General features: G+C 40.9%; 1 protein-coding gene across 4 annotated transcripts in view; it reads left to right on the top strand.

Moving 5' to 3' along the window:
* The first annotated feature begins 903 nt into the window (after positions 1-903).
* LCORL (ligand dependent nuclear receptor corepressor like) overlaps positions 904-25,768 on the top strand; it is a 197,243-nt gene continuing 172,378 nt past the window's right edge. For all 4 annotated transcript variants that reach the window (XM_083367269.1, XM_083367267.1, XM_083367268.1 and 1 more), the window contains exon 1: positions 904-1,029. In XM_083367269.1, the coding sequence (XP_083223395.1) occupies positions 909-1,029 (121 nt within the window). In that variant the 5' untranslated portion in view covers positions 904-908. The remainder of the gene's footprint in view (positions 1,030-25,768) is intronic.

Here is a 25,768-nt window from a genome sequence, read left to right as displayed (position 1 = left end):
CGATTATGACACAGTTGGAAAATATGAAGAACCAGAATAGTGACAAATCATACTGGAGGAAAGCTAACTATGTGGTCACTAAGAGATGAACCCCAAATTGATGGCATATAATCAGTCCACAAGAAGACCTAACTTTTGGGAGAAGTCCATAATGCTGAAAAAGATGGGAGAAAGAAATGAAGAGGACAGCAAGTAGCAAGGTGGAGGGATTTGGTTATAGTGATAATGTTGTGGCTGTGTTAGGGATTGATTGGCATGGGCAAAATCTATGTGGTTGGTAGGTTACTAGCACCAAATGACTTGGTGGCACATAATTAATGCAAAGAGCCAGCTTGCTGGGAAAGGTGGAAGCAAAGAGAAGAGGATGAGATAGAAGGACTCAGTTACAGGGGTGACGAGTGGAGTTTTGGGAGACCCAAAGGGCCAGATTAGGGATGGAGAAAATCGATCTGGCTGCTAAGAATCGGCCTCGACCTGACGTCACATGAAGAAGCTTATATTCTGGGAAAGGAAGAAGGAAGGGAAGATGACCCACGGGAGGAAGGTAGATGGCTGAGGTGCCGCGGGGAACGGGGTTCAACTTGGAAAAGATCACACTGGGGAAAGATCGTCACGTAGTGGCTGCCTCTACAGGGCAGGGAAAAAATCGGCTCAAGTTAAGCGCCCCATCATTGAATGAAGCTTCCGCCAGGGTCTAGCTGGCTCCGTCTGGCGCTCCTCGGTGCTGATCCTGCTTCTGGTACCCTCTCCTCGCCAGCACAGAACCATCAACCGCAGCAACGATGTACCCCTCCTCCGGAGGGTGAGTGCGCGCGCACCGGACGGGGCGTGGCCTGCAGGGGCGCGCGCTCCGGCATGCAAATGAGCGGGCGTGAGGTCAGCGGCAGTTGGAAAAAGGAACAAACGGAATGGCCGCCGCGGCTCCAGCTCCGGGCACCTCGCAGTGCCGGAGCCCCCGATGCACGGCGGAGCGCCGGGGCGTCCGCCGCGAGCTCGACTCCTGGCGGCACCGGCTCATGCACTGTGTGGGTAAGGAAGGCCGGGCTGACCCCGGCGCGGGAGGGCGGACGCGGGCTGAGCATAAGGACTGACCCCCGCCGCCGCTGCGGTGATCCTCCGCAACCGGGCCGAGAAAGGCAGGCGACTGTTGCCGATCCAGTCTACGGCACTCGATTCAGCCGCCTCCGCTTGGGCGCCATCCCTTTTGTCCTGGGCGGCCGGACGAGGGTGCGCCGGCCCCTTTAAGAAGGAAAGCCACTCGTCCGTTGACGGTTGGGATTTGAAGTTCCCCTCCCTCCACTCCTTGGCGTTGCCGTAACAACGGCTGTTCTCGCTCCTGGCCGCCCGCCCTCGGCGGGGCTCTTGCGCCTCCCTTCTCACCGCTGCCAAAACTTTCCGGCCTGGAAGCGAATGGCGGCGGCCCAATGAAACTCCTGTTCCGGCTCGCTCTCTTGCTGTTCCTGTGTGTCTTCCCCTACGCGGGCGCGCTCTAGTCTTTCCAAGCGGGTGGGGAGCTTCTTCGAGAGTTTTTGTCTTGCCCCCGCCGAGAGGTGGATGGGTAGGCAATGTAAGAAAGAGCCTAGTCTGGGTCTAGCGGTTCTCTTGTTGAGGCGAGCCGCGGTCATTTACGCTCCCTTCCACCCCACGGGCTCCAAAGCAGGTGAGGTCGGCTGCAAATGGAAAGCCGTCCCCGGATGAGAGGGAGAAAAAGGGATCTCACTTTGAAAAGTTCCGGATCCAGAGAGAACTTTTCCCCCAGTAGACTGGCCATAAATGTTTGCAAGGAACCGAGTGCAGGAGAAGTCATCGTCCTAGATTGGTAACGTCCGTCTCGGTCTCTAGCCGGAAGTCTGCTCTTGTTCCCCTCTTTCCATTTGCAGACTTTCCCCTTCCCTCCAACACAATGGAGATATCCCCACGCGCATGGCCTCGGGGTTGTGTTTTCATCCAAACGCTCCCCAGGGCTTGCGTACATCCTTGGGCTTATTTAATTGTAGAATGTAATCATGCTTCCAGAGAGCATCATTATTCAGCACTTTGTTTGTCCCTCCCCGTTTTCAGAAAAGACAATTTTGTGTGGTTTTTAAGAGATATGCCTTCTTTCTATATATCTAGCTATGTAGGTTTCTGGAATGGCTTTATGTTGACAAATGGACTCATTGCTCTGTAAATAATGCTTTTTTAGAATCAATAATGGAGGTACATCAATTATTTTTGTGGCTAAAAATAAGGCTAGCATGATATAATAATGGAAGATATTAAAATAGCAGGATAGGCATGGGGCAGAGCATTGAGAATCCTTATTTAGGGAGCTTTTTCAAACTAGCTTAAGTATACAAGGGCCTTTTTCTGCACATTTTGCAGTTTGAGTGGGGTTACACGTGTGTCTAAAAATTCCAATATCCCAACCATTTCTTTAGCATTGGCTTATCCAGTAGTGCAAGGGTCCCCAACCCCTGGTCTGTGGACCAATACTGAGCTGCACAAACAAGCAAAACCCCCATCCATGTGATGCAGGCAGCACACAAAATCACACACCCTCCGGTCCATGGAAAAACCTCCCTCCACAGAACCGGTCCCCGGTGCCCAAAAGATTGGGGACCTCTGTGGTAGTGAGTAGTCTTTGTGAAAGAAAGACTACAGGAGGGGGAAAAAAGGAATTTTCATTCTCCAATCTTCTGGAGATTTTTATCTTTTGCACAGTATAGTGAAAGTACAGATTTTGCATTAGAACCCATTCTATGCAGAATGCAAATTTTACTTGATAATCTGACATTTTTATTTCAAGTCTTGAAAAGGTATACTATTGTTAATTTATATTTAGAGAAGAACCAACCACTTGTTTATAATCCACTTTCTGAATGAGATTTCATACATAAGAGATGTGGTATAAATCAGGGGTCCCCAACCCCTGGTCCGTGGACCAATACCGGGCTGCGGCATACCAGCAACCGATCCGCACAAACAAGCAAAGATCCATCTGTGAGATGCAGGCAGCAGACAAAACCATGCAGCCTCCCGTCCGCAGTAAAACCTCTCTCCACGGAACCTGTCCCTGGCACCCAAAAGCTCTGGTATAAATATAATTCACTGTGTATATTCACAAATCTGTGGTAAAAGTTCTAGTTCAGATTATTTTCCAAGGAGTGTTATATATTAACAGAAGATTTAGAATATATTTTAGAGTTTGTTTAGAATATGTGTTGGACCATGTAATGATGTTGATTAAGTAAATGGGTACTCTCTGTGACCAGTAAATCTTGGTTTTGCAGTAGCTTCTGATTCATAGCTTCTGAGAAAAATATCTTTGGGGGCAACTTGTTTGCTTCTCAAAAGAGGCTAGCAGTTCTTTTTTACAAATCAGAAATCAAGGCATAAAGTCTTGTTAAGCTTGACACTTGTTGATTACTATACATGGAATTGTTTGCTAAGTAACAATAATACCTTGATATTGGTAAAAATAGGAACAAAGAATTCCATAAAGGAATATACAGCTAGTATATCTATTTTGCAGCTTACACAAATAATTGATGATGAGATTAATTCATCTTGAAATTCCAATAGCTCTTATTGTGACAGGACTGTGAGTGGCATTTAATTAGAAATGCATGAACTGTTCAAATTTGATTTCACTCAAGTTTTTGTTTCTCTTCCTGTTAGATCATTTCATTCTATTTTATAAATGATAATAAAAATCTTCCAAAATTCATTCACATCTTTGTATTGGTTATTGACTGTATATGATTTTAGTTTGCGCTTTTCTTAGGATGCAAGTTAGTTAAATTCATATAAATGTAAAATGATTTTTCCCTATCTGTTCTGTTTTATATTAATTTCACTAGTTTCTCTAATTGCTTTTTAAATCCCTTCTCCATTTCCAATAGCTCAGGATTCAAATAGGTTTTTTTTCCTATTTGAATACCTTATTTCCTATGTATAAAGCACATAGTCCTATTTATCCTTTGCATCAGTATTTGTTGCCTTTTGTCCTTTCCTGCCTAGGTAGTTTATTATTCCAAATTTCATTTCTCATCTAACTCCTTTTCCTCTTTAGTCTGGACACCTAGATTTCTGTTGGTTTATAAAGCTGCAGTTTATGTATCCCATAGTATTTTGTATTAAGCATTTCAAATTGTGATTGAAGAGTTTGTGAATAAGACAACAAAATGAATATTGAGATCTGTGGTTTCATTTCATTCTACTTGTTCTCCAAACACTTATTAAATCTATTTTATTGCATTATTTGCTTTTGTCTGCCTTGGGGCATAATGACTATGGCTGTCAATTCCTTATCTTTATTTTATGTATTTTTGCATATCTTTAACAAATTCTAAGGCTATAATAAAGAATTAGATATGTTTAAAATTACTAGAGTGGTATGCCAGTAGCTTATTGAATACTTTGGCTTTTACATAGATTCTATTATTAAATTGAACTTAAATTAGATAAATAATGGAGGTGGAGGACGGATGATTTGTTGCTATATTTGGAATCTTGAAACACTGCACTTAATGCTTTTCTGCTAAATTTTAAGGCTATGAAACTTCAGGAGTTGGAAAATTGAAATATTAGAAGAGTGTGCCATTTGACTATAGTAAATCTTTGCCATTTTATAGAATTATTTTTTGCCATCATGCCTCTATTTAGCATAATCTTAATGTACACATCTCCCCTAAAAATCCAAACACCAAAATAAACACAAGTAAAGCATGAGAACAAGACAATGAAACTTTGGGAAATACAGATTTATTGTAACAATGTAATTAAAAAGTGCTTCACACTTCACCTGGACATACATTGCACCTCCCAAGGGAGGTACACCTCATAGTTTGAAAACTGTTTTAGTCATTCTCACTTTTGGTTGAGTTTCAATCTTCATAGTCTCATGCTCTCAAAGATTCTCTGGTACAATGACAAATTTACAGTAGATTCTGAAGGTGAGCTGCCCTGATGCCGCAAAGCAGCTCCAAACTAACATTTCTACCATCGTGCTTTACAGTTGGTATCAGGTCCTTTTGGTGAAATGCTGTATTTGGTTTTCATCAGACATACTCCATCTTTGCTGCTCTGTCTAAAGCATTGTTGCAGAAGTCCTGGTCTTTACCTGGGTATCAATGAACAGACTTTAGTCTCTGGTCAATAAAGGTTTCCTTCTGGCATACCTCCCATGTAGAATCTGATTTATGCACCTTCTTTCTAATAGTACAGTAATGCATTTCAGCATCATAGTGGCAAAGCTACACATCATGGAATTCTGAGGTTCTGAAAGATTTCTTTCATTATCTTGCAGTCTGTTCTTGGGCTGAATTTGCTGGAGTTGCTTGGCCTAGAAAAGTTGGCAGTTCTTTGAACTCGCTACTTGCAGATGGTTTTTCAGGCAGTTTGATATCATTTGTTTAGCAATATTGTTATTAATATTAATGTTGAGACTTTGGAAAAAGTGCACAGAAGAGTAATAAGATGATTAAAGGCCTGGAGACTAAAACATATGAAAAATGGCTGCAGAACTTGGGTTTGGCTAGTTTAGAGAAAAGAAGGACTGGAGGGACATGATAGCAGTATTCCAGTATTTGAGAGGCTGCCATAAAGAAGAGGGGGGCCAACATTTTCCAAAGCACCAGAAGAAACAAAGAAGAGAAGCATTCTGGAAAAACTTCCTAACAGTGAGGACAATTGACTAGTGGAACAGCTTGCCTTCAGAAATTGTGGATACTTCATCATTGGAGGTTTTAAAGAAACTGGACAGTCACTTGTTTGAAATGGTATGGGGTCTCCTGCTTGAGCAGGGGGTTGGACTAGAAGTCCTCCCAAAATCAATCTGATTGATTAATTTTTTAAATCTGTTCTCAGACTTAGTGGTATCTATAGCCTTGTTTCTGAAAATCATATCTCCTTTGATCCAGGCCTAGTGATACCACATACCTAAAGAGCAAATAAATGTCTGACGTTTGAATTAGGTTCCTCCCAGATCCTCTCTAACTGTTGAAATCATCTATACCTGATACGTGCATGTGATTCTGATTCTAGTATGAGAGGTAGTAAAAATGTAGCTATGTTCTTCCTTTTCCAAATGCAGAAGTTGCATTTATATTTATAGGTAGTCCTCAGATTATGATGGTAATTGGGACTGGAATTTCATCACTAAGCAATGTGTTGATAAAGTGCAGTGACATGACACATCACTTAGCAACAGCAATCCTGTCAGTCTGAGTTGCCATTGTTATCAATGATAGTTAAGCAAGGATCCACCCTGATCTAATCCATTCCTACTTTGGTCGCATGCAGCTCCAAGCCACCATAAGGTAAGACACTCCCCCCCCCCCACATGTCTTCCTCTCCCATCTTTATCCTTTTGGGCATCTTGTTCTTTTTTCCCCACTAACTTTGCTGCTCTGTGCTCCGCTGACCCAGTTAGCCTTCTCTATCTTCCTCTTGATACTGATATGCATCTGGCTTGGCCCTTCATGGCAATTTGGACAAGGTTGCACATGGCCTTCAGAGAAAGGCCTGGCCCAGCCAGCAGCTGCACAGGAAGGCCCAAGCTATCCATATTTTGTCAGCAGCAGGAAAAAGATGGTGAAGACCAATTGAGGACAGGGCCAGTGGATCATAGTGGCCAAAAGGGAGGAGATAGGTGGGGAGCTATTGAAGTGCCCCTGAAGTCATAACTAGGTGGGCTGCCAAAGCATCCAAATTTTGATCACATGATTGCGAGGATGCTGCAGTGGCCATAATTTCATGGCATAACTACCATTTGTTCAGTGCCACTGTAACTTTAAACAGTTGCTAAACAAAAGATAGTTAAGGAAGGAAAACTTGTATTTAAATTATACAATGGATTACAAAATGTAAATGATGAATGATATCTTATGTTCTCTTTATATTGAAGTATTGTTGAAATCAAATATATAGAAAAAGTAAAAATCAGTGGAAGTGGATTCACTTTTTAAATGACTGGATGGGTGGAGACATATTTGTGTGTATGTGCATGCACAGATACTCTGTATAATAATAAGTTGTGTTTAATTAAAGATAAGGTAAGAATTCAACACTTATTAATTCTGTCAGGGAAGGATATCTTAAGCCAGAGTTGCCGCCTTTGGGGATGGGCAGGGAGGAGAGGGAATGGTTTCACACGAGTGGTGGGCAAGCACATGCATACAGCTCCATTTGTGCGAGTGACGGGTAAAATGGAGCATGCATGCATGCAGTTGGCCTACTGCTCACAGAAATTTGAGTGCGCGTGCATGTACTCACCTGCTCATGCAAGTTGGTATACGCATGTGCACGCTGGCCCGCAACTTCCGTGGCCCAGTTCCAAACAGCTCAAGACCCGGTAGTAGGCTGTGGCCCTGGGGTTGTGGACCCCTGCCTTAAGTTATATATTAGAATTCCTGAGCAGATACTCTATTTCAGACATGTCAAACACAAGGCCCGGGGCCCAGATCCGGCCTGCCAAGTGGTTTCATGTGGCGCACAAAGCCATCCTGGAAACAGTGAGGGAACAGCCCCCACTGCCTTGGCCCTGGCCCAGAGACCCTCCTTCTGCCAGAGACCCTCAGATCTGTCCCCATAGGCACCCTTGATGCGAACGATGTAGAATGGCCATGCCCACCCAGTAGGCCATACGCACTCTAGCCAGGCCCACCCAGTAGGCCATACCCACCCGGCCCCTTGAGGGCAACCGCAATGCTGATGCAGCCCTCAATGAAATTGAGTTTGACACCCCTGCTCTATTTGATAAACACTGTAGAATGGAGATAGCATTTTTTCAGTGATCATATGATTTGTTTCCTAAAATGAAACAGCCTTCTCCTTGAGGTTTGACAGGCCTCCTAATCTTTCAAAAGGCCCTTGACCTTTTCCCCTAAGTGCTGGGATAGGGTAAGGCAGACAAAAATGAGGGACTCCTTAACTGTGGTGTTATTAAACATGGCACCAAACATGTTAACATGTTAAAATGTAAAGGCTTGCCTCGATCTCATGCCTGGAGTGTTTGAAGCTGCCTCAGCAAACCTGGATGAACTCACTGATACTATGACATCATACATTATTTTTTGTGAGGACGTGTGTGCCAACCAAAAGCTTGCACATGTACAGTAATAATAAACTTTGGTTCACAGCTAAGCTCACGCAGCTACATCATGCCAAAGAGGAAGCCTACAGAATGGAGGTAGAATGTTGTACAATGAGGCCAGGAATGTATTAACAAGGGAGATCAAGGCAGCGAAGAGAAGCTACTCAGTCAGTCTGAGGAACCAGTTCTCAGTAAATGAACCAATAAACATGGGAAAAAGCCTAAATAATATCATTGGCTACAGCCGATCTTCCTCCCTTACTGAAGAGAATTGGCAGTTGGCTGATGACCTGAATGTGTTCTATTGTACGTCCGAAGAGAAGATCACTCAACTATCACTACCCTCACCGTCTCAGATACACTAACAATAGCCAAATCTCCTATATCTTAACTCCATCCCTCTGGGTTCCCCACTTCTGGTGATCCTACAAAAAGATGTGTGAGGTCTATTTCGTAGACAAAAGATCAGAAAAGCATCAGGCCCAGAATAACTTCTTCCTTGAAAGCCTGTGCTGATCAACTGGATCACCCGCATCACTGGAGATGTGTTATGTTCCTTCTTGCTTCAAACACTCTACTATCATCCCAGTGCCCAAGAAACCCTTCCTCAAAATGCTGAATGACTACAGACCAGTTGCTCTGACATCTGTAATTATGAAAACCTTTGAAAGGTTAAGTGTTGGCCTACCTGAAAATCATCACAGATCCACTGCTAGATCCCTTGCAGTTTGCCTATTGTGCAAATGGATTGGCAGATGATACTGTTAATATGGCACTACATGTTGCAACATTTTGAATCCACAGGGAGCTATGCCCAGGTCCTTTTTGTAGACGTCAACTTGGCATTTAATACCATCATTCCAGAATTTTTTTCTGTCTAAACTGATTCAGCTAATTGTGCCTGACCACACTTGTAAGTGGTTTATAAGCTTTCTAACAGATAGAAAGCAGCAGGTGAAGCTAGGTAAAATCACATCGAATTATCATAGGTGCCCCCCAGGGCTGTGTGCTCTCTCCATTACTCTTCTCTATACCAATGACTGCATATTGAAGAAGCCCTCTATTAAAGTACTGAAGTTTGCAGATGATACAACAGTCATTGGTCTCATTCAAGGTGGTGATGAGTCTGCATATAGACAGGAGGTTGAACAGTTGGTTGTCTGGTACAGCCAGAACAATTCAGAGCTGAACACTTAAAAACTGAAGAGATGAGAATGGATTTTAGGAGGAGTCCTCCTGTTCTACCATCTCTTAGTACGTTAGACAACGTACTATCAAAAGTAGTCTTTCAAGTTTTTGGATTTTATAATCTCCCAGGATTTGAAATGGACGTTAAACATTAGAACCATCAGTAAAAAGGCACAACAAAGAGTTTTCTTCCTGCATCAACTCAAAAAATTCAGACTGCCCCAGGAACTGTTGATACAGTTCCTCAGAGGAATTATTGAGTCTGTCATTTGTACTTCTATAACTGTCTGGTTTGGTACAGCAACCAAACAGGGCAGGTACAGATTTCAACAGATAATTATTACTGCAGAAAAAATTTGCAACCATCCTGTATTGAGGGCCTGTATACTACATGGGTCAGAAAGAGGGCTGAGAAAATATCTGCAGACCCCTCACATCCTGGACATAAACTGCTTCAACTCCTCCCTTCTGGACACTGCTACAGGGCATTGCATGCCAAAACAACTAGACACAGAGACAGTTTTTCCCTTCTTCCCTTTTTCCCTCCATCACTCTGCTGAACACTTAATTCACATAGTACTGTCTTATGTCTAAGTATATTTACCCATGTAGTATGGCTGTATTACTGTTATCCTTTTTTTAGAAAAATACTTTATTAATTTATAATATAAAATACAAAAATACAAAAGAAAACAATAGGAAAGATGGAAAAGGGAAGGGGAAAGTGCAGGAAAAAGGGAAAAAAGAAAGAAAAGACATTGACTTCCAACTCTCTTTGGTGCAGTAGAATAAGATAATAACATCGAACCTCAACTTTTTACTTTTACATAATAGTATAAACTAGCCATTTCTATAACAACAGAACTGCCTTGGTGGAGCAGTGGGCTAATGCCTCCCTAAGTAACACCAGCTGCCTGCAATTAGTGCAGGTTCAAATCCCACCAGGCTCAAGGTTGACTCAGCCTTCCATCTTTCCGAGGTAGGTAAAATGAGGACCCAGATTGTTGGGGGCAATAAGCTGACTTTGTAAAAATGCCGCTGGGGGGGGGGCGAAAGCCCTAATAAGTAGGCATATACATAGAATGAAGGCTATTGCTAAGCACATTGATTTGTGCTTCTTAGATTGTAAGCCGCCCTGAGTCTTCATGTTTAAATCCCACATTTATATTTTCTATTGCATGTTTAGGTATTGCCCATATAGGAATTTTATAATTCAACTTGTGTCGATATTTTTTTCCAAACTCTCAACAAGGCAGATCTTAATATATGTGTTTTAAAAACTTTGTCCACTTTTTATCATACAATAAATAAGCATGCCAACCATATAACAAATCACACCCTTCAATATTCAATAAACTCCTTTGTGTTAAATTAAACCAATCACTAATTGACGATAATGCTGCCGCCTCATAATATAATTTAAGATTGGGCACTTTGAATGCCTGTAAAATCTTCATTAATCTTTCTGCCAAAATTGCAGGAAAAAGTTTATAGTCATTGTTTAGTAATGAAATTGGTCTATAATTCTTTATCCTCATGACATCTTGGCCTTCCTTCAGTAATAACACAATATTAACTTCTTTCCAAGTGTGAGGTATCTTTCTCCCTCCCTCTGAGATGCCCTATGCACAGTCACTCATGCGCTCGTGACCTCCCGTTTAGACTACTGCAACGCTCTCTACATGGGGCTGCCCTTGAGGACCACCCGGGGGCTTCAACTGGTGCAGAATGCGGCCGTACGAGTCGTGATGGGGGTTTCCCGATACTCCCATGTAACACCTCTACTCCGCGAGCTGCATTGGCTTCCAGTTGCCCTTCGAGTGAGATTCAAGGTGCTGGTGATGACCTATAAAGCCCTAAATGGTGAGGGTCCGGGATATTTGAGGGAACACCTGCTGCCAGCATCAAGTTCCCTTCGTCCAGTGCACTCCCACAGGGAGGGTCTCCTCAGGGTGCCGCCGGTTAAAGACTGCCGGCGGGTAACACCCAGGGGTAGGGCCTTCTCAGTGGGTGCGCCTGCCCTGTGGAACCAGCTGCCTGCAGAGCTTAGGACTGCCCCCAACCTCCGTTCATTCCGCCGGGACCTGAAGACCTGGCTCTTCGAGCTCTCTGGCCCAGGCTGAGAATATTTTTAATTTTAATTTTAACTGGGTTTTAATTTTCTCAGTGTTCTATTTAATCTCTTTTAATTTGTTTTAACGTTGTATTGACTGTTTTTTAAATGCCCTGTAAACCGCCCTGAGTCCTTCGGGAAAGGGCGGTATATAAATCTAAATAAATAAATAATATAGTATTCATTATATCCTGAAGAAGTTCATCTTCAAAGCATTTATAATATTGTCTTGTAAGACTAACTAGACCTGAAGCTTTGCCTGATTTCATTTTTTAATGGCTTCTGATATTTCAAAGTTAGTTATTGAATCATGCATACGTTATATTTGAGTTTGGGAGAGGTTAGGTATTTTAGACATGTCTAGCTCCTGCTTTTTGTAAAAGTTGGAGTAAAAATTATGGAAAGACTTTTTGATAATATCTGTTATTACATTATTACCTTCGGAAATGTTCGCAATCATTCTCTTTACCCTTTCCTTTCTTAGTTTATATGCCAACCATCTTCCTGGTTTATTTGCAAACTCAGAATATCTTTGTTTCACATAGTTTATTTTTTTTCTATTTCTTGTACTGTTAACATAGACAATTGTTGACGTAGCAATTTAATTTGATGTAAGATTTTAGAGTCTGTAGGTGTCTTTTGTAATTCAGTTTCTTTCTGTTTAATTTCATCCAATATCTTTTGCATCTTTTCCTGTGATTTTTTTTCTTCCCTAAGCAATGGAATTGTATAAAATAAACCTTTTTAACTGCTTTGCTAGCATCCCAAAAAGTCATTAAATTTGTCCCTTTGCCTTATTATCAAAGTAGTCATTTAGTTTCTTTCTTCAATCCTTTACAGTCATCTCCTTTTGTAAGATAGATTCATTTAATCTCCATCTATAATTCATACTAGAATTTAAAACAATGCAAATACCAGCTATAGAAAACAATCCAACCAAGGTCCCAAACTTCAAAAGAGCCGACTTTAACAAACTAAGAGAGAACCTAGGAAAAATCCCATGGATGAAAATCCTAGAGGGTAAAACAACCCAGGAAGCATGGGAAACCCTGAAAAATGCGATCACAAAAGCCCAGACCAGCACAATATCACTGAGAAATAAGAAGAAATCCAAGAAGAAACCATCATGGCTATACAAAGAAGTCACTAACAAAGACAAAAAGGATAAATACAAAAAATGGAAAGAGGGACACATAAACAAAGGCTGATTATCAGCAGACAGCTAGAACATGCAAAGGTGAAGTCAGGAAAGCAAAGGCTCAGAACGAACAAAGACTTGCAAGAGAAATCAAGGACAATAAAAAAGTTTCTTCCAACACATTAACAACAAGAAGGAAAAAAAAGGAAACTGTAGGCCTACTAAAGAGACAAGATGGCAAGGAGATTACAGGCAACAGGGAGAAAGCAGAGCTGCTTAACTCATACTTTGGTCAGTTTTCACACAAAAAGATACTACAGCCCAACACCCCAGAAAAAAAACACTGCAAAAGACATACCAGAAACAAAAATTAAAATAAGCAAGAAAATGGTAAAGGAGCACCTATCCAACTTGATGAATATAAATCACCGGGACCCAACAGGCTACATCACATAGTTCTGAAAGAGCTGGCAGAGGTTATCTCAGAACCATTGGATCACATCCTCCATAAAACCTGGAGTACTGGGGAAGTACCAGAGCATTGAAAAAGGGCTGATGTAGTCCCCATCTTCAAGAAAGGGGAAAAAACAGACCCAGGAAACTACAGATCAATCAGCTTAACATCAGTACCAGGGAAAATCCTAGAAAACATTAAAAAACATCTACGAACAACTAGAAGCAAACAAAGTAATAACTAATAGCCAGCACCGGTTGTCAAAAATAGATCATGCCAGATCAATCTCATCTCATCTCATTCTTTGATAAAGTGACTAAACTAGTAGACCAGTGAAACTCAGTGGACATAATATAAGGCATTTGACAAGGTAGACCACAACCTACTCCTTGGTAAATTAAGAAAAGACGGGGTAGACAACATCACTACCAGATGGATCTGTAACTGGCTAACCATACTCAACAAGTAGTCCTCAATGGCACTACATCCACATGGAGAGAAGTAAGCAGTGGGGTACCACAAGGTTCCTTCTTAGGCCCAGTACTCTTGAATATCTTCATCAATGACTTAGATAAGAGAATAGAAGGGGAATGCATCAAATTCGCAGATTACATCAAACTAGCAGGAGTAGCCAATACCCCAGAAGACAAACACAGGATCCAAAAATATGTTGACCAACTTGATGGGCCCTATCCAACAAAACAAGTATCAATGTGGAGAAAAGCAAAGTCTTACATTTAGGCAGGAAAAACCAAAGTCACAAATACAGATTGGGAGAGACCTGGCTCAAAAACAGTAACTGTGAGAGGGACCTCATTGTCCTAGTGCAGGGCTTTTCAACCTTTTCACCCATTGTACCACTTTTAGGATATGGCAACATCTGAGTAGCATCAGTCACCTGGCAAGGTGTAAAAAACTTGACCAAAAAAAAAGGAAAAAAGTGATGAAGTACAGGTAGTCCTCAACTTACAAGAGTTCACTTAGTGACTGTTTGAAATTACAGTGGCACTGAAAAAAGTGCCCCCCCAAGCCACAGCCAAGCAAAACACCAGCTGTTTGCCCGGTGGCGCTCTTCCTCCTGTCCAAGGTTTTCATTGTTGTGAGCATTTCTGTTGAGGATTGGCAGCGGGGGTGGGGTGGGGGGGTGTTTGGATTTTATTCCCCCTGTCTGCTGGGTGGTTACAGCAGATTTTGGTCACTTCACGTGACCCTGGGACACTGTGACCGTCATAAATATAAATCAGTTGCCAAGTATCTGAATGTAAATCACAAGACCCTGGGGATGCTGCAACATTCCAGCTGATTGGCGCTTCTTCTGGGCTCAGCAGATGTGCCAGGATCAGCGCTGAGCTCCAGCTGGAGCCTGGCGCTGATCCTGGCGCTTCCGCTACCCTGTCAGCCCTGCTGCTCCAGCCATCTGCCACCAGTTCAGCTCATTCCCCGCCCCCGCTACCACTTTTCTAGGATGGTCATATACTACCTGCCAATGTACCACAGGTGGTACCTGTACCACTGGTTGAAAAGCCCTGTCCTAGTGGACGATCACTTGACTATGAGCCAGCAGTGTGCAGCAGCAACCAAAAAAGCTAACAAAATTCTGAGTTGTATAAATAGAGGCATAGAATCAAGATCATGAGAAGTACTATTACTGCTTTATAAAGCTCTAGTAAGACTACACCTAGAATATTGCAGCCAATTTTGGTCAACATATCACAAAAAAGATGTTGAGACTTTGGAAAAAATTCAAAGAGCAACTAAGATGATCAAAGGCCTGGAGACTAAAACATACGAAGAATGGCTATGGGATTTGGGTCTGGCTAGTCTAAGGAAAAGAAGTAATAGGGGAGGCATGATAGCAATGTTCTAGTGTCTGAAGGGCTGCCACAAGGCAGAGGGGGCCATGTTGTTAACCAAAGCACTAGATGGAAGGATGAGAAACAATGGTTGGAAACTGACCAAAGAGAGAAGCAACCTGGAACTAAGGAGAAATTTCCTGACAGGACAATCATCCAGTGGAACAGCTTACCCCCAGAAATCGTAGGCGCTCCATCACTGGAGATTTTTAAGAAGAGACTGGACATCCACCTGTCTTGAGGCGATATAGGTTCTTCTGCTCAAGCAGGGGGCTTGACTAGAAGACCTCCAAGGTCCCTTCCAGCTCTATTCTATTCTATTCTAGATTATGATCAAAAAGATTTAGATAAAGTACCAACTTTTAGAATTTTATTTGCAAGATTTTTAGAAGTCCATATGATATCCTTGAAAAAGATTTATGTCATTTTGAAAAAAAAGTATATTCTCTAGCAGAGCCATTTCTTTGCTTCCACAAATCTATTAGTGCTAAATTATACATCATCTTAAAAAAAGCCTTTGGTAGTGTACCCTGGGAGGATTTAATCCCTTTGGTAGATGTTCTATCCAGACCAGGGAAGTCACTCCATTTCAATCTACCAAAATAAGCCAGTTTTCTTATGAAAAGGGTAGTAATTGATCCATAAGATTCATATTCAAAAATTTACATTTATTATTATTATTTATTAAATTTATATACCGCCCTTCTCCCGAGGGACTCAGGGCGGTGAACATGGCACATATAAATAACAAATACAAAAATTAAAAAGAGAATTAAATAATCGCCCAATAAAACAATACAGTATAAAAACCAATTAAAAACCCTAAAATCCCCCCATCAGGCCAGGCCAGCTTGTTCGAATAAGTGGGTCTTCAGACCACGTCGGAAGGAGCGAAGGTCCGGTGCCGTCTGGAGCTCGACCGGCAGCTGGTTCCATAAGGCCGGAGCGCCCACAGAGAAGGCCCTCCCCCTGGGGGCCGCCAGCCAACATTCTCTGACCGGAGGCACCCTGAGGAGGCCCTCTCTGTGGGAACGCACAGGGTGGAGGGAAGTTTACGCCGGCAGCAGGTGGTCCCCAAGGTACTCCGGACCCATGCCATGTAGGGACTTAAAGACCATAACTAGAACCTTGAACCTCACCCGGAAGACAACTGGTAACCAATGTAGCTCACGGAGCAAAGGTGTAACATGGGAGTACCGGGAAACTCCCAAGACAACTCTTTATTTATCTTTATTTAGCACATAAAGTCCAACTAATTTTTATTTTATTCCATTAAGTTCAATTTCCACTGCTACAAATCTACCATGTTCATCTGATAAAAGTAACTTGGGTTCAAATTGGGGTTTTATATATAAAACAACTCCATTAATCTTTCTCACACCAGCAGATATAAACATCTCTCCTAATCTTTTATTTATTAAATACTTATTTTGTTTCTTAATAAGTGTTTCTTGAAAACAAGTTATATTAACATTTAACTTTCCTTAAGTAATAATTTTTTTTTACTCTCAGATATATTTTCCCCTATTAATAGTCTATATTATAAACTCTATCTTCGGATAAAATAGTAAGTTCCTGTATAGACATCTCAGTATTAACTTTTTGAGATTGATTTACTTCTAGTTGCTTGTCAGTATTCATTTCTTCAGCTGGTTCCAGAATTAGTCCATATAGTCCATTTCACCATTGAAAATTAATGGGGAGCTAGAGAAAAAGGTGAATGTTCCTTGCTACTGCAGGAAGCCAAAGAAATGTCAACAATAGTTGTGATAATATGTCCTCTTTTTCTCTCAGGACTCCCTTTGTCTCCTCCAGGTCACACACTCTCAAGCCCTCCCTGCCCCCCAGTAGCACATTTTGCATATCCCATATACTCTTTCAGACCCATGCCACACACTCACCAATCCTTGCACTCTCTTGCACACCCCCACTCACTGGGGGTGAGAATTACCTGAAGGTACAATTCTGAGAGCAAGAACTATGGGATAATGTATTGACTTTTATCTACTCAGCAGTCAGCAAACCTCCAGAACTGTTCTCAACAAACTCAGTCTTGGTTCTCCTCAATGAAATGATGAGAAAAATCAGCTTCACATGCATTAGGCCTGAATGCACTAGAATTGTGGAAGAATAATATTACTTCAAAGCCATCAGTGAAGGATGTAATGTACTCATTTTCCAAAGAATTGTTTGATTCACTTAAACTCTCTGAATTGCCAGCACATAATCTGGAATTGACAATAGGCTGTCCCATCATTTTAAGGAAGAACTTGAATCTTCCAAGGCTTTGGAACATAGATGATCATGAAATAACTCCACAAAAGCCTCATTGTATCAAAGATAAACATTTAAAAATGATTTTTATGATGATGTCATGATTCCAAGAATTGCATTCAAAAAGGTCATCATCAATGATGCAATGCTCTAGTTATACATAAAGCACAAGTACAATCCATAGAAAATGTGCTGATTTAGCTGGAGAAACCAGTGTTCCAGCATTGTCAACTATCTGTTGCTTAAGTCAAAGAAAAAGAAAGGAAAACATTAGGAGTATTAAAGGATGGCAGATCAACTAGGAAAGTCATCAAAAGCATTCTCTGGTAAATGACAAGCATCTATTGTATATTTGTTTTGCCATGTGTCTTTAATAAACTGATGTTTTCTTTTCAAATGAAAACAATAGCGGTCCTCTTACAGTCAGTTTTTCTGTTTGGGTATGGAAATATCTCAAAGGATGACCCAATGGTCGTGGGTGGTCTGGTTAATTTAGGAAGATTTTAATGAATTTATTTCAAAAAGTTTTTAATTTTTCTTACAAGTGGAGTTACTGGGTTCTGAAAGTAGCTTCATGATTATCTGCTGAAAGCAATAGATGTACAAACCATTAACATTGAAAAAAGGAGTCAGTATTGTTGAAAAAAAAGCAGTCTGGCCTTTATCTGATGTATCAAACAGAAAAGAGCAGAATACATATTTCTCTATATATACTGATAATGATAATTATTCTAATTCATGATGTTGTTAGTTGCGAAGTCATGTCCGACCCATCGCGACCCCATGAACAACGTTCCTCCAGGCCTTCCTGTCCTCTACCATCTTCTGGAGCTTTCTTATGTCTCATTAATATTCTTCCCTGACCCACTTCTCATGCTCATTCTCTTCTCTCCCTGGGTTCTGCCATACTCTTGGGAGGGAGGAGGGAATGCTTGCCTGGTTATTGTCTTGACTTCCTCTATCGCTACAATGTAGCACTTGACTTTTCTGCATTATTTCTCTCTGAACTTTCTTGTCCCTTAATGTCAGCTAGCAAAGCAGGGAGGAAGAAAGGAATGTGACCTCTGGTAACTGGCTTATCTCTGCACTCTCAAGAGAAGGTGTGAAGAGCCGCCTAAACATCACTGTTACAACTGGAGCTGACCTGATGTTATCTCCCCTTTCTCACAATGGACTTAACACCTGGGGATTGGCCAATTCGAACTGACCGGATGAACTATGGGGAAGGGTTTTGCTGGGGACACTTTAACCTATTGATCTGTGCGGGAAATCCTCAGATCCTGTCTAGTGTGCCTGCCATCAGCTTCTCCTAATAAAAGTTCCTTTTGGAACAGCTTGCTTCCATGAGTGCTCCTTTCTTGGGATGAGATTTTGAAATGGGCCCTGACATTAGACTGGTAATACGTGCCTGGATTTTCTCTACATTTCCAACTATTGCTAGACATATTTTAAAACATTTTTGCTAGTCTTGCAGGTGGTAAGTGCCATCTATAGAACATATATACATTTTCTTTAAAAATGATAAAATTCTTGTTATTTTATCATTTCTTTCCCATAAGTTATGCCATTTTCTTCTAACTACATTGTGCCCAGAATTTTTGCCCAAGTTATCATTGTTTCTTTAACTTGTTCATCTTCCATCTTTAAATTTAACAGAAAACTCTACAATTTCTTAATCAATTTGTTATCTGATGACAATAGTATCTGGTCAAACGCTGTCTGATCTTTGTAAAAACCATATATTTTTGCATCTTTCTCATATCTCATTTGCATTGCAAATATGGCCACCATGATAGCTCTATGCCCTGTTCTTCCAATTCTTGTTTAGTTTGTAGTTTCCTAACAGTATTCAAAATATCTTTATAAGTCACAAGTTTCTCATAATTAATTAAATTTGTGTGTACAGACCCCTCCATTGTTGAGATCCATCCTGTTATTTTCATGTAAATTCTCAATCTTATCTTTTCCCATATCAAAAGCAATGAATTTCTTATATAGTGGTTTTGAAAGGAGTTACGAATTTTGTTCTTCCCATAGCATAGAAATGCGTGCCATCCAAGTTGTAGGTCATGTCCTTCTAAGTATAGTGCAGCTGCTTGATAGTACAAAACCCAAAGCCTCTATTTTCTTTCGGTTCTTGTAACATTTTCAATCTAATTCTAGCTTTTTTCCCTTGCCAAATAAATTTCAATATCGATGCATTTAATTCATCAAAAAAATTCTCAATTTTTATCAGTATAGTTCAAAAGAGGAAAAATAGTTTGGGTAGAATGTTCCTTTTCACAGTCGCTATTCTTCCCAAAATTGATAGTTGTAGATTTTTCCATTTTTCTAGGTCTAGTTTTATTTGTTTTAATAATTTTATGTAGTTTTCTTCTTTTATTGTTGTGCACCTTGCTGTTAGATATATCTCCAAGTATTTAACTTTCTTAACAACTTGAAGGTCCATTTTTTCAGACAATAGGTTTTTTTGCTTCTGTAAGGTTTTTAACTATAACTTTAGTCTATTTTCAGTCCTGCTACTTCTCCAAATTCTTTGATCTTTGCTAATAATTTAGGATTTCTCTCCAACGGATCCTCTAATATAAATACCAAATCATCCGCAAATCCTTGTAATTTGTACTTTTCATCTTTTATCTCCATTCCTTTAATTTTCTGGGTCCTGTTAACTTTTCTGTTCAACACTTCCAGGGTTAGAATCAATAATAATAGGGATACTGGACACCCTTGTCTTGTACCTTTTTAAATATTGAAACTCCATAAAATCTCCATTCATAATTATTTTAGCCGTATGTCTATGGTAAATTGTTTGGATTATAGTCATAAAGTTTTCTCCAAAATCCATATAGTTTAATTGTTGGAATCATAAATTTCCAATTGACATTATCAAAAGCTTTCTATGCATCTAGAAAGATTAATATCATTTGTTTCCCTGGATGTATTTCATAATCTAATGTGTCTAAAATAAGTTATTCTTTATTTGTCTCTTTGGAAAGAATCCATTTTGATCTGAGTGTATAAATTCAATCAAAAATCTTTTTAATCTTTCTGCTATTATTGAAGCAAAGATAATGCACATTTAGTAGAGATATTGGTCTGTATTTCTTTATCTGAGTCAATGCTGAGTCTTCTTTGGGTATTAGAATAATATTGGCTTCTATCCATGTAGTTGGTAATTAAGGGATTTTATTATGCTTGAGGTTGATATTAGTAATATTTATATTGATACTTTGTAATCTCGTGTGTGTGTGTGTGTGTGTTTGTATGAAGGGCTTTTTTTCTCATAGAACGCTCAGAATGGTGTTCCGGCACTTTTTTTTTTTTTGCAAAAAAAGCTCCCTCTATTGGCTTTAGGAGTAGGCAATCTTGGCTCTTTTTTATGACTCATGGACTTCAACTCCCAGAAATCCTGAGCCAGCCACGCTGAGGTGAGAGAGGTTTCCAAGCTGAGCCATGCTGGCTCAGGAATTCTGGGAGTTGAAGTTCCTGAGTCATAAAAGAGCCAAGGTTGCCTACCGTGCACTAGAGGAGGACATTAAAATTATTTACAGGGATACTTCTTTAGGAACTAAACTTTTAGAATCTAAAACAGCTAATTCAAAAAAGCCAACAGAAAAGAACCTCACATTTTTCATCTGCTTCTGTCTTTTGGAAGGTAAAATTATATAACAAAATAATCTATTTCCTATGTTAATATCTCTGCAATGATGATTTCATAAAGGTAACAGGAAAGAAATGAGAAACATTTTTCTCAATGTAATATGTCTAATTTAGCTGTTGCTAGAAAAACTACCTTTTTGTACACTCTTGAAAACTATTTTGAATCTATAACCATCTATTACAGGGGTGTTAAACTGCCGGCCCACGGGCCGGACGCGTCGCAACAAAACCACGCCCACCCCATTGCCAGCAATAGAGAAAAAGTTCAGATACGTCGCGCGACGTCACATGATGTCGCGAGTTTGACATGCCTGATCTATTACAACTAAACCAGTTTAAATTAAACAATTCTTAAGAATGAAATTTTCTTAATTTGGACTTTACTTTTACTGTTTGGACTGTTGTGTATTTTGAAAAATAGATTATTTAGAATATAGTTATGTTGCACTTTCGTCTTTAAATAATTAACCTAGTATATGCATAACAATATATGATGTTTTCCATGGTGAGCTTAACATCAATAGCAAAATTTATTAAAAAGGCTAAATTTCTGTTGGTGTTATCTGTACATTAAAATTTTGTTTAGTCACAATCTTTCACTTTTCACATTCTGGACAAGCAGTGGTCATGTATCCTAGCAAAAGATGCTACATATGTACATAAGCGTAGTCAGTAGCATATGCCTTTTTAAAAATATCAAACATGGAAAGAAACAAAAATAAGTCCAAAATATCTGTATTACATCCAGAAATGCCAACTTTGCAACCAGTATTTCTCATCCATAACTATGTTACCCTAAGGATACCTGCATACATGCAAATGCTTCTCTGGGATCAGTAACGCGGCAGGGATTGCTTTTTTTCTTCCAGTAACAGATTGCTGGGAAATAGCAAACATGGCTTTGAGAATTCCAATGTTTTTTACAAATTTTTCTGGATGTGGTTCCAAAGAGGCTGTTTGGCGCCAGAGACCACTGCTATAAGGAACACAGCTCTGGGTCGGGGTTTGGAGCAGCTCCGGGTGGGGGCTCAACACGGGCTGTGGCATAGTAACTGCGGGGAGGGGAATCCCCATGGTGGCTGTGGGGAGGGGAATCCCCTCAGCATGTGGCTCCGAGCTGCAGGGGTGGGGGTGCAAAGGACAGGCGGTGACGCCGTAGCAAGACAACAGCATCGCTCCCAGTAACAGCACCTCTGAGTTCCAGCAAATGTTTCATGTTTCATGCGTTAGGTACAGGTGATTGCTTACATGAAAAGAGCATGGTAATGGGAGAGGAAAATATCAATATTACTAATATCAACCTTAAGCATAATAAAATCCCTTCAGTAATTTGGCCTTTAATAATACTTTATTACACATGTCTTGTATTGGTAAGTTTAGTGTATCTTGTAAACATTTATAAAATTCTCCTGGTAGCCCATCTGGGTCTGGTGTCTTCTCATTTTTTTGTCTTTTTATAGCTTCTGTGAACTCCATCACTGTTATTTTTCCATTTAGCATATTCTTGAAGTTCTCTCAGATTTTTGGTAACCCACCCTAATCCACATCTTAGGAAAGAAGAACTCTTGGATTGTCCAAACAGGAACTTTTAGTAAAACATGATTGACAATGGATAATCTAGACAGGATCTGGAAACTGTGTTGCAGATTGATATTTTAAAGTGCCCCGAGTTAAAAAAGAATCCCTCCCCTCAGTCCATTTGGTCAGTCCGGGATCAGTTAAGTTTCATGTGTCAAAACCTTTCATGGGAAAAGAGAACTTCCATGCATTTACAACATTTGCTTCCTCCCCTTCAAATTCCAATTGGAGATACAAACCAGAATCCCCCCCTCTTTCTTTGTTCTTCTCAGTTCAAAGGTTCTTTCCTTTGTCGTTGATGATGGCCCCCAGGCAGGCTGAATAAACAACCTTGCATCTAATGGATAAAGGTAAAAAGGTAAAGGTTCCCCTGCACATGCGTGCTAGTCGTTTCCAACTCTAGGGGCCGGTGCTCATCTCCATTTCAAAGCCAAAGAGCCAGCACTTGTCCGAGGACGTCTCCGTGGTCATGTGGCCAGCATGACTTGACGCCAAAGGCGTACGGAACACTGTTACCTTCCCACCATAGTGGTCCCTATTTTTCTACTTGTATTTTTACGTGCTTTCAAACTGCTAGGTTGGCAGAAGCTGGGACGAGTAACAGGCGCTCACTCTGTTACACGGCACTCGGGATTCGACCCGCCAAACTGCCGACCATCTGATCAACAAGCTCAGCGTCCTAACCCACTGAGCCACCGTGTCCCTTATCTAATGGATAGGGATGGCCAATTAACATCTTCTCTTCTCCTCCTTGGGAATGGCAGAATCCAGTAAAGGGGTGAGATTTAGGTTTGCAGAGATATGGGGTTAGAAATGGCATATAAATGTATTCTGACAATCTGCTCTCCTTAAAAGAAAGATAGGTCCACCTGTAGAGGAAATAAAATAGAAATATTAGCCCGGTTTGTTAGGATATTCTGTATGAAACTTCTTAAGCAACTTTGGTGCTCTAATGTGGTGTTTAGTGACCCACTCATTTTCTGAGGAGGGGAGGTGTTTCCAAGCTATTAGATATTGAATTGCTCCATGGTGTTTCGTGGAATCTAGGATTTCTTTCACCTCAAAGTGTTGCTCTCCTTCCACCATGATGGGAGGTGATGGTGGTAGGGTTTTTGTTCGTAGGGGTGACTGTTGTTGTCTTTTTAGTAAACTGCAGTGAAAAAATGGGTGTATCTGCCTAAGATTTTTGCGTAGTCCTAATTCAACTGTTACTGGGTTTATGATTCTTTTAATTGGAAAAGATCCAATATATTTTGGTCCGAGTTTTTTACAGGGTTGTAGTGATTTAAGGTATTTTGTGGATAAATATACCACTTCTCCCACCCTGAATGGTTTGGGATCGACTCTTTTTTAGTCCTCCTGTGTCTTGTATGCTTGTCTATCTTCATCTAAAGCTTTCCTAACGATTGGCCAGGTGTTTTGTAATTGTGCAATCCATTCCTTCATTGTTGGGATTACCTGTTTGTTTGGGGTTAGTTCTGGCATGGGGTTGAAACTTTGACCGGTAGCTATTTGAAAAGAATTGTAACCTGTGCTGGAGTGGACTGCATTGTTATATGCCACTTCTGCCTAAGGTAGTAGGTCTGTCCAGTTTGTTTGCTGGAAATTAATAAAGCATCTTAAATATTGCTCAAGTACTGAGTTTGATTTTTCACATTGACCGTTCGATGACTAGATGTCAGTCCTCAGGTGGTTCCTAAAAGGGATAAAAATTCTTTCCAAAATGCCAACATAAATTGCATCCCCCTATCAGATAAGATGCGTTGTGGTGCCCCATGCAGTGTGTAAATATGCTGCACGAAAAGTTTTCTAGGGCTTTTGCGGTGGGGTCTTTTGGCAAGGGATGAAGTGCACTTGTTTGGAAAACAAATCCGTGACCGTCCAGACTACATTGTTCCCATTGCTTTCTGGTAATTGCACTATAAAATCCATGGCTATTTCTTTCCATGGGGCTGAGGGGTTCACCACCAGTTGTAACAGTCCTGGCGATTTCCCTTGCAGCCTCTTAGCCATCGCACAAATTTGGCAGCTGCCCACATAGCTTTCTATGTCCTTTTTCATGGATGGCCACCAAAATTGCCTTTTATTTAAGTGTAAGGTTTTTACAAACCTGAAGTGTCCTACTGATTTTGTATCATGGCACAGCTGCATGAAATTGATCCTCTGGGTGGCCGGTATGTATAACTTCTCACCCACCCAGGGTAGTCCATCTTTAATTGTGCACACATGTCTATTTTTCTGGAACCATTCATCAGTTTCAAAAGACTTTCGGAATTCTATTCCAGTTTGGCTATCCACCCTGCGGCTTCATTTTTGCTTGGCTTCTGGTGGTGACTGGTGCTGCCAGTTGTTGTTCGGGCATGAGTGGTTTAGAGTCAGTGACCCTTGTGCTATTATATTGGGGCATGCGAGACAATGCATCTGCTGGGAAATTCTCTTCCCCCCCCAGTAAGTGTTTGAGAGTGAAATTGAATTGGTGAAAATGTTGTGACCAGCAGGCTTGCTTAGGAGTGAGTTTCCTGGGTGTTTTTAGTGCTTCCAAATTTTTGTGGTCTGTCCAGACCTGGAAGGGGATTTTATTTCCTTCCAGGAACTGGCACCATGTAAGTAATGACCACTGCACAGAGTAAGCCTCCTTTTCCCACATGGACCAACATTGTTCTGTCTCCGTGACTTTCCTGGATGTATATGCACATGGTTGCAATGCCCCCTCGTCATTTTCCTGTAATAATACAGCTCCCACAGCCACAGTGCTTGCATATGCTTCTATTACAAAAGGTTCATTGGGATCTGGGTGTCTCAGGACAGGTTCGGCAGAAAAAAGTCTCTTTAGCCTCTCAAATGCTGCTTGTCATTCCATTGTCCACTTCAGAGGCTGGCTGGGTTTCACTGGGGACCCCTCCCTTCGTTTTCAACAGGTTTGTGAGTGGCAGGGCTATTTGGGCAAACGAAGGGATGAATTGGCGTTAGAAGTTTGCAAACCCCAGGAAACTTTGCAATTGCTTCCATGTGCGTGGGGCTGCACATTCTAATACTGCCCTGACTTTCTCAGGGTCCATTTCGATGCCATCAGGGGATATGCGATACCCCAGGTAGTCTATTCTTTCCTGATGGAATTCACATTTTGATATTTTAGCATATAGTTGGGCAGCCCGCAACTTTTTCAGAACTGCTCTGACTAGGTTAACATGTTCCTCTTTGGTCTCATTGAAGATAAGGATGTCATCTAGGTAAACCAGGACCCCCTTATATAGGTGCTCTCTTAGCACTTCATTAATTAAATGCATAAAAAGTGTGGGGGCCCCTTGCAGTCCAAATGGCAGGACTTTGAACTGGTAGCAACCCATTGGGCAACTGAATGCAGTCTTCCATTTGTCTCATTCCTTAATGCTAATGCAGTAGTATGCTTCTCTCAGGTCTAATTTAGTAAAAA

This window comes from Vipera ursinii, assembly GCF_947247035.1.
Source record: "Vipera ursinii genome assembly, chromosome: 7".
In the NCBI taxonomy this organism is placed as follows: Eukaryota; Metazoa; Chordata; class Lepidosauria; order Squamata; family Viperidae; genus Vipera; species Vipera ursinii.
Note: the sequence above shows the minus strand (reverse complement) of the source record. Positions and strands in the feature narration are given on the sequence as shown.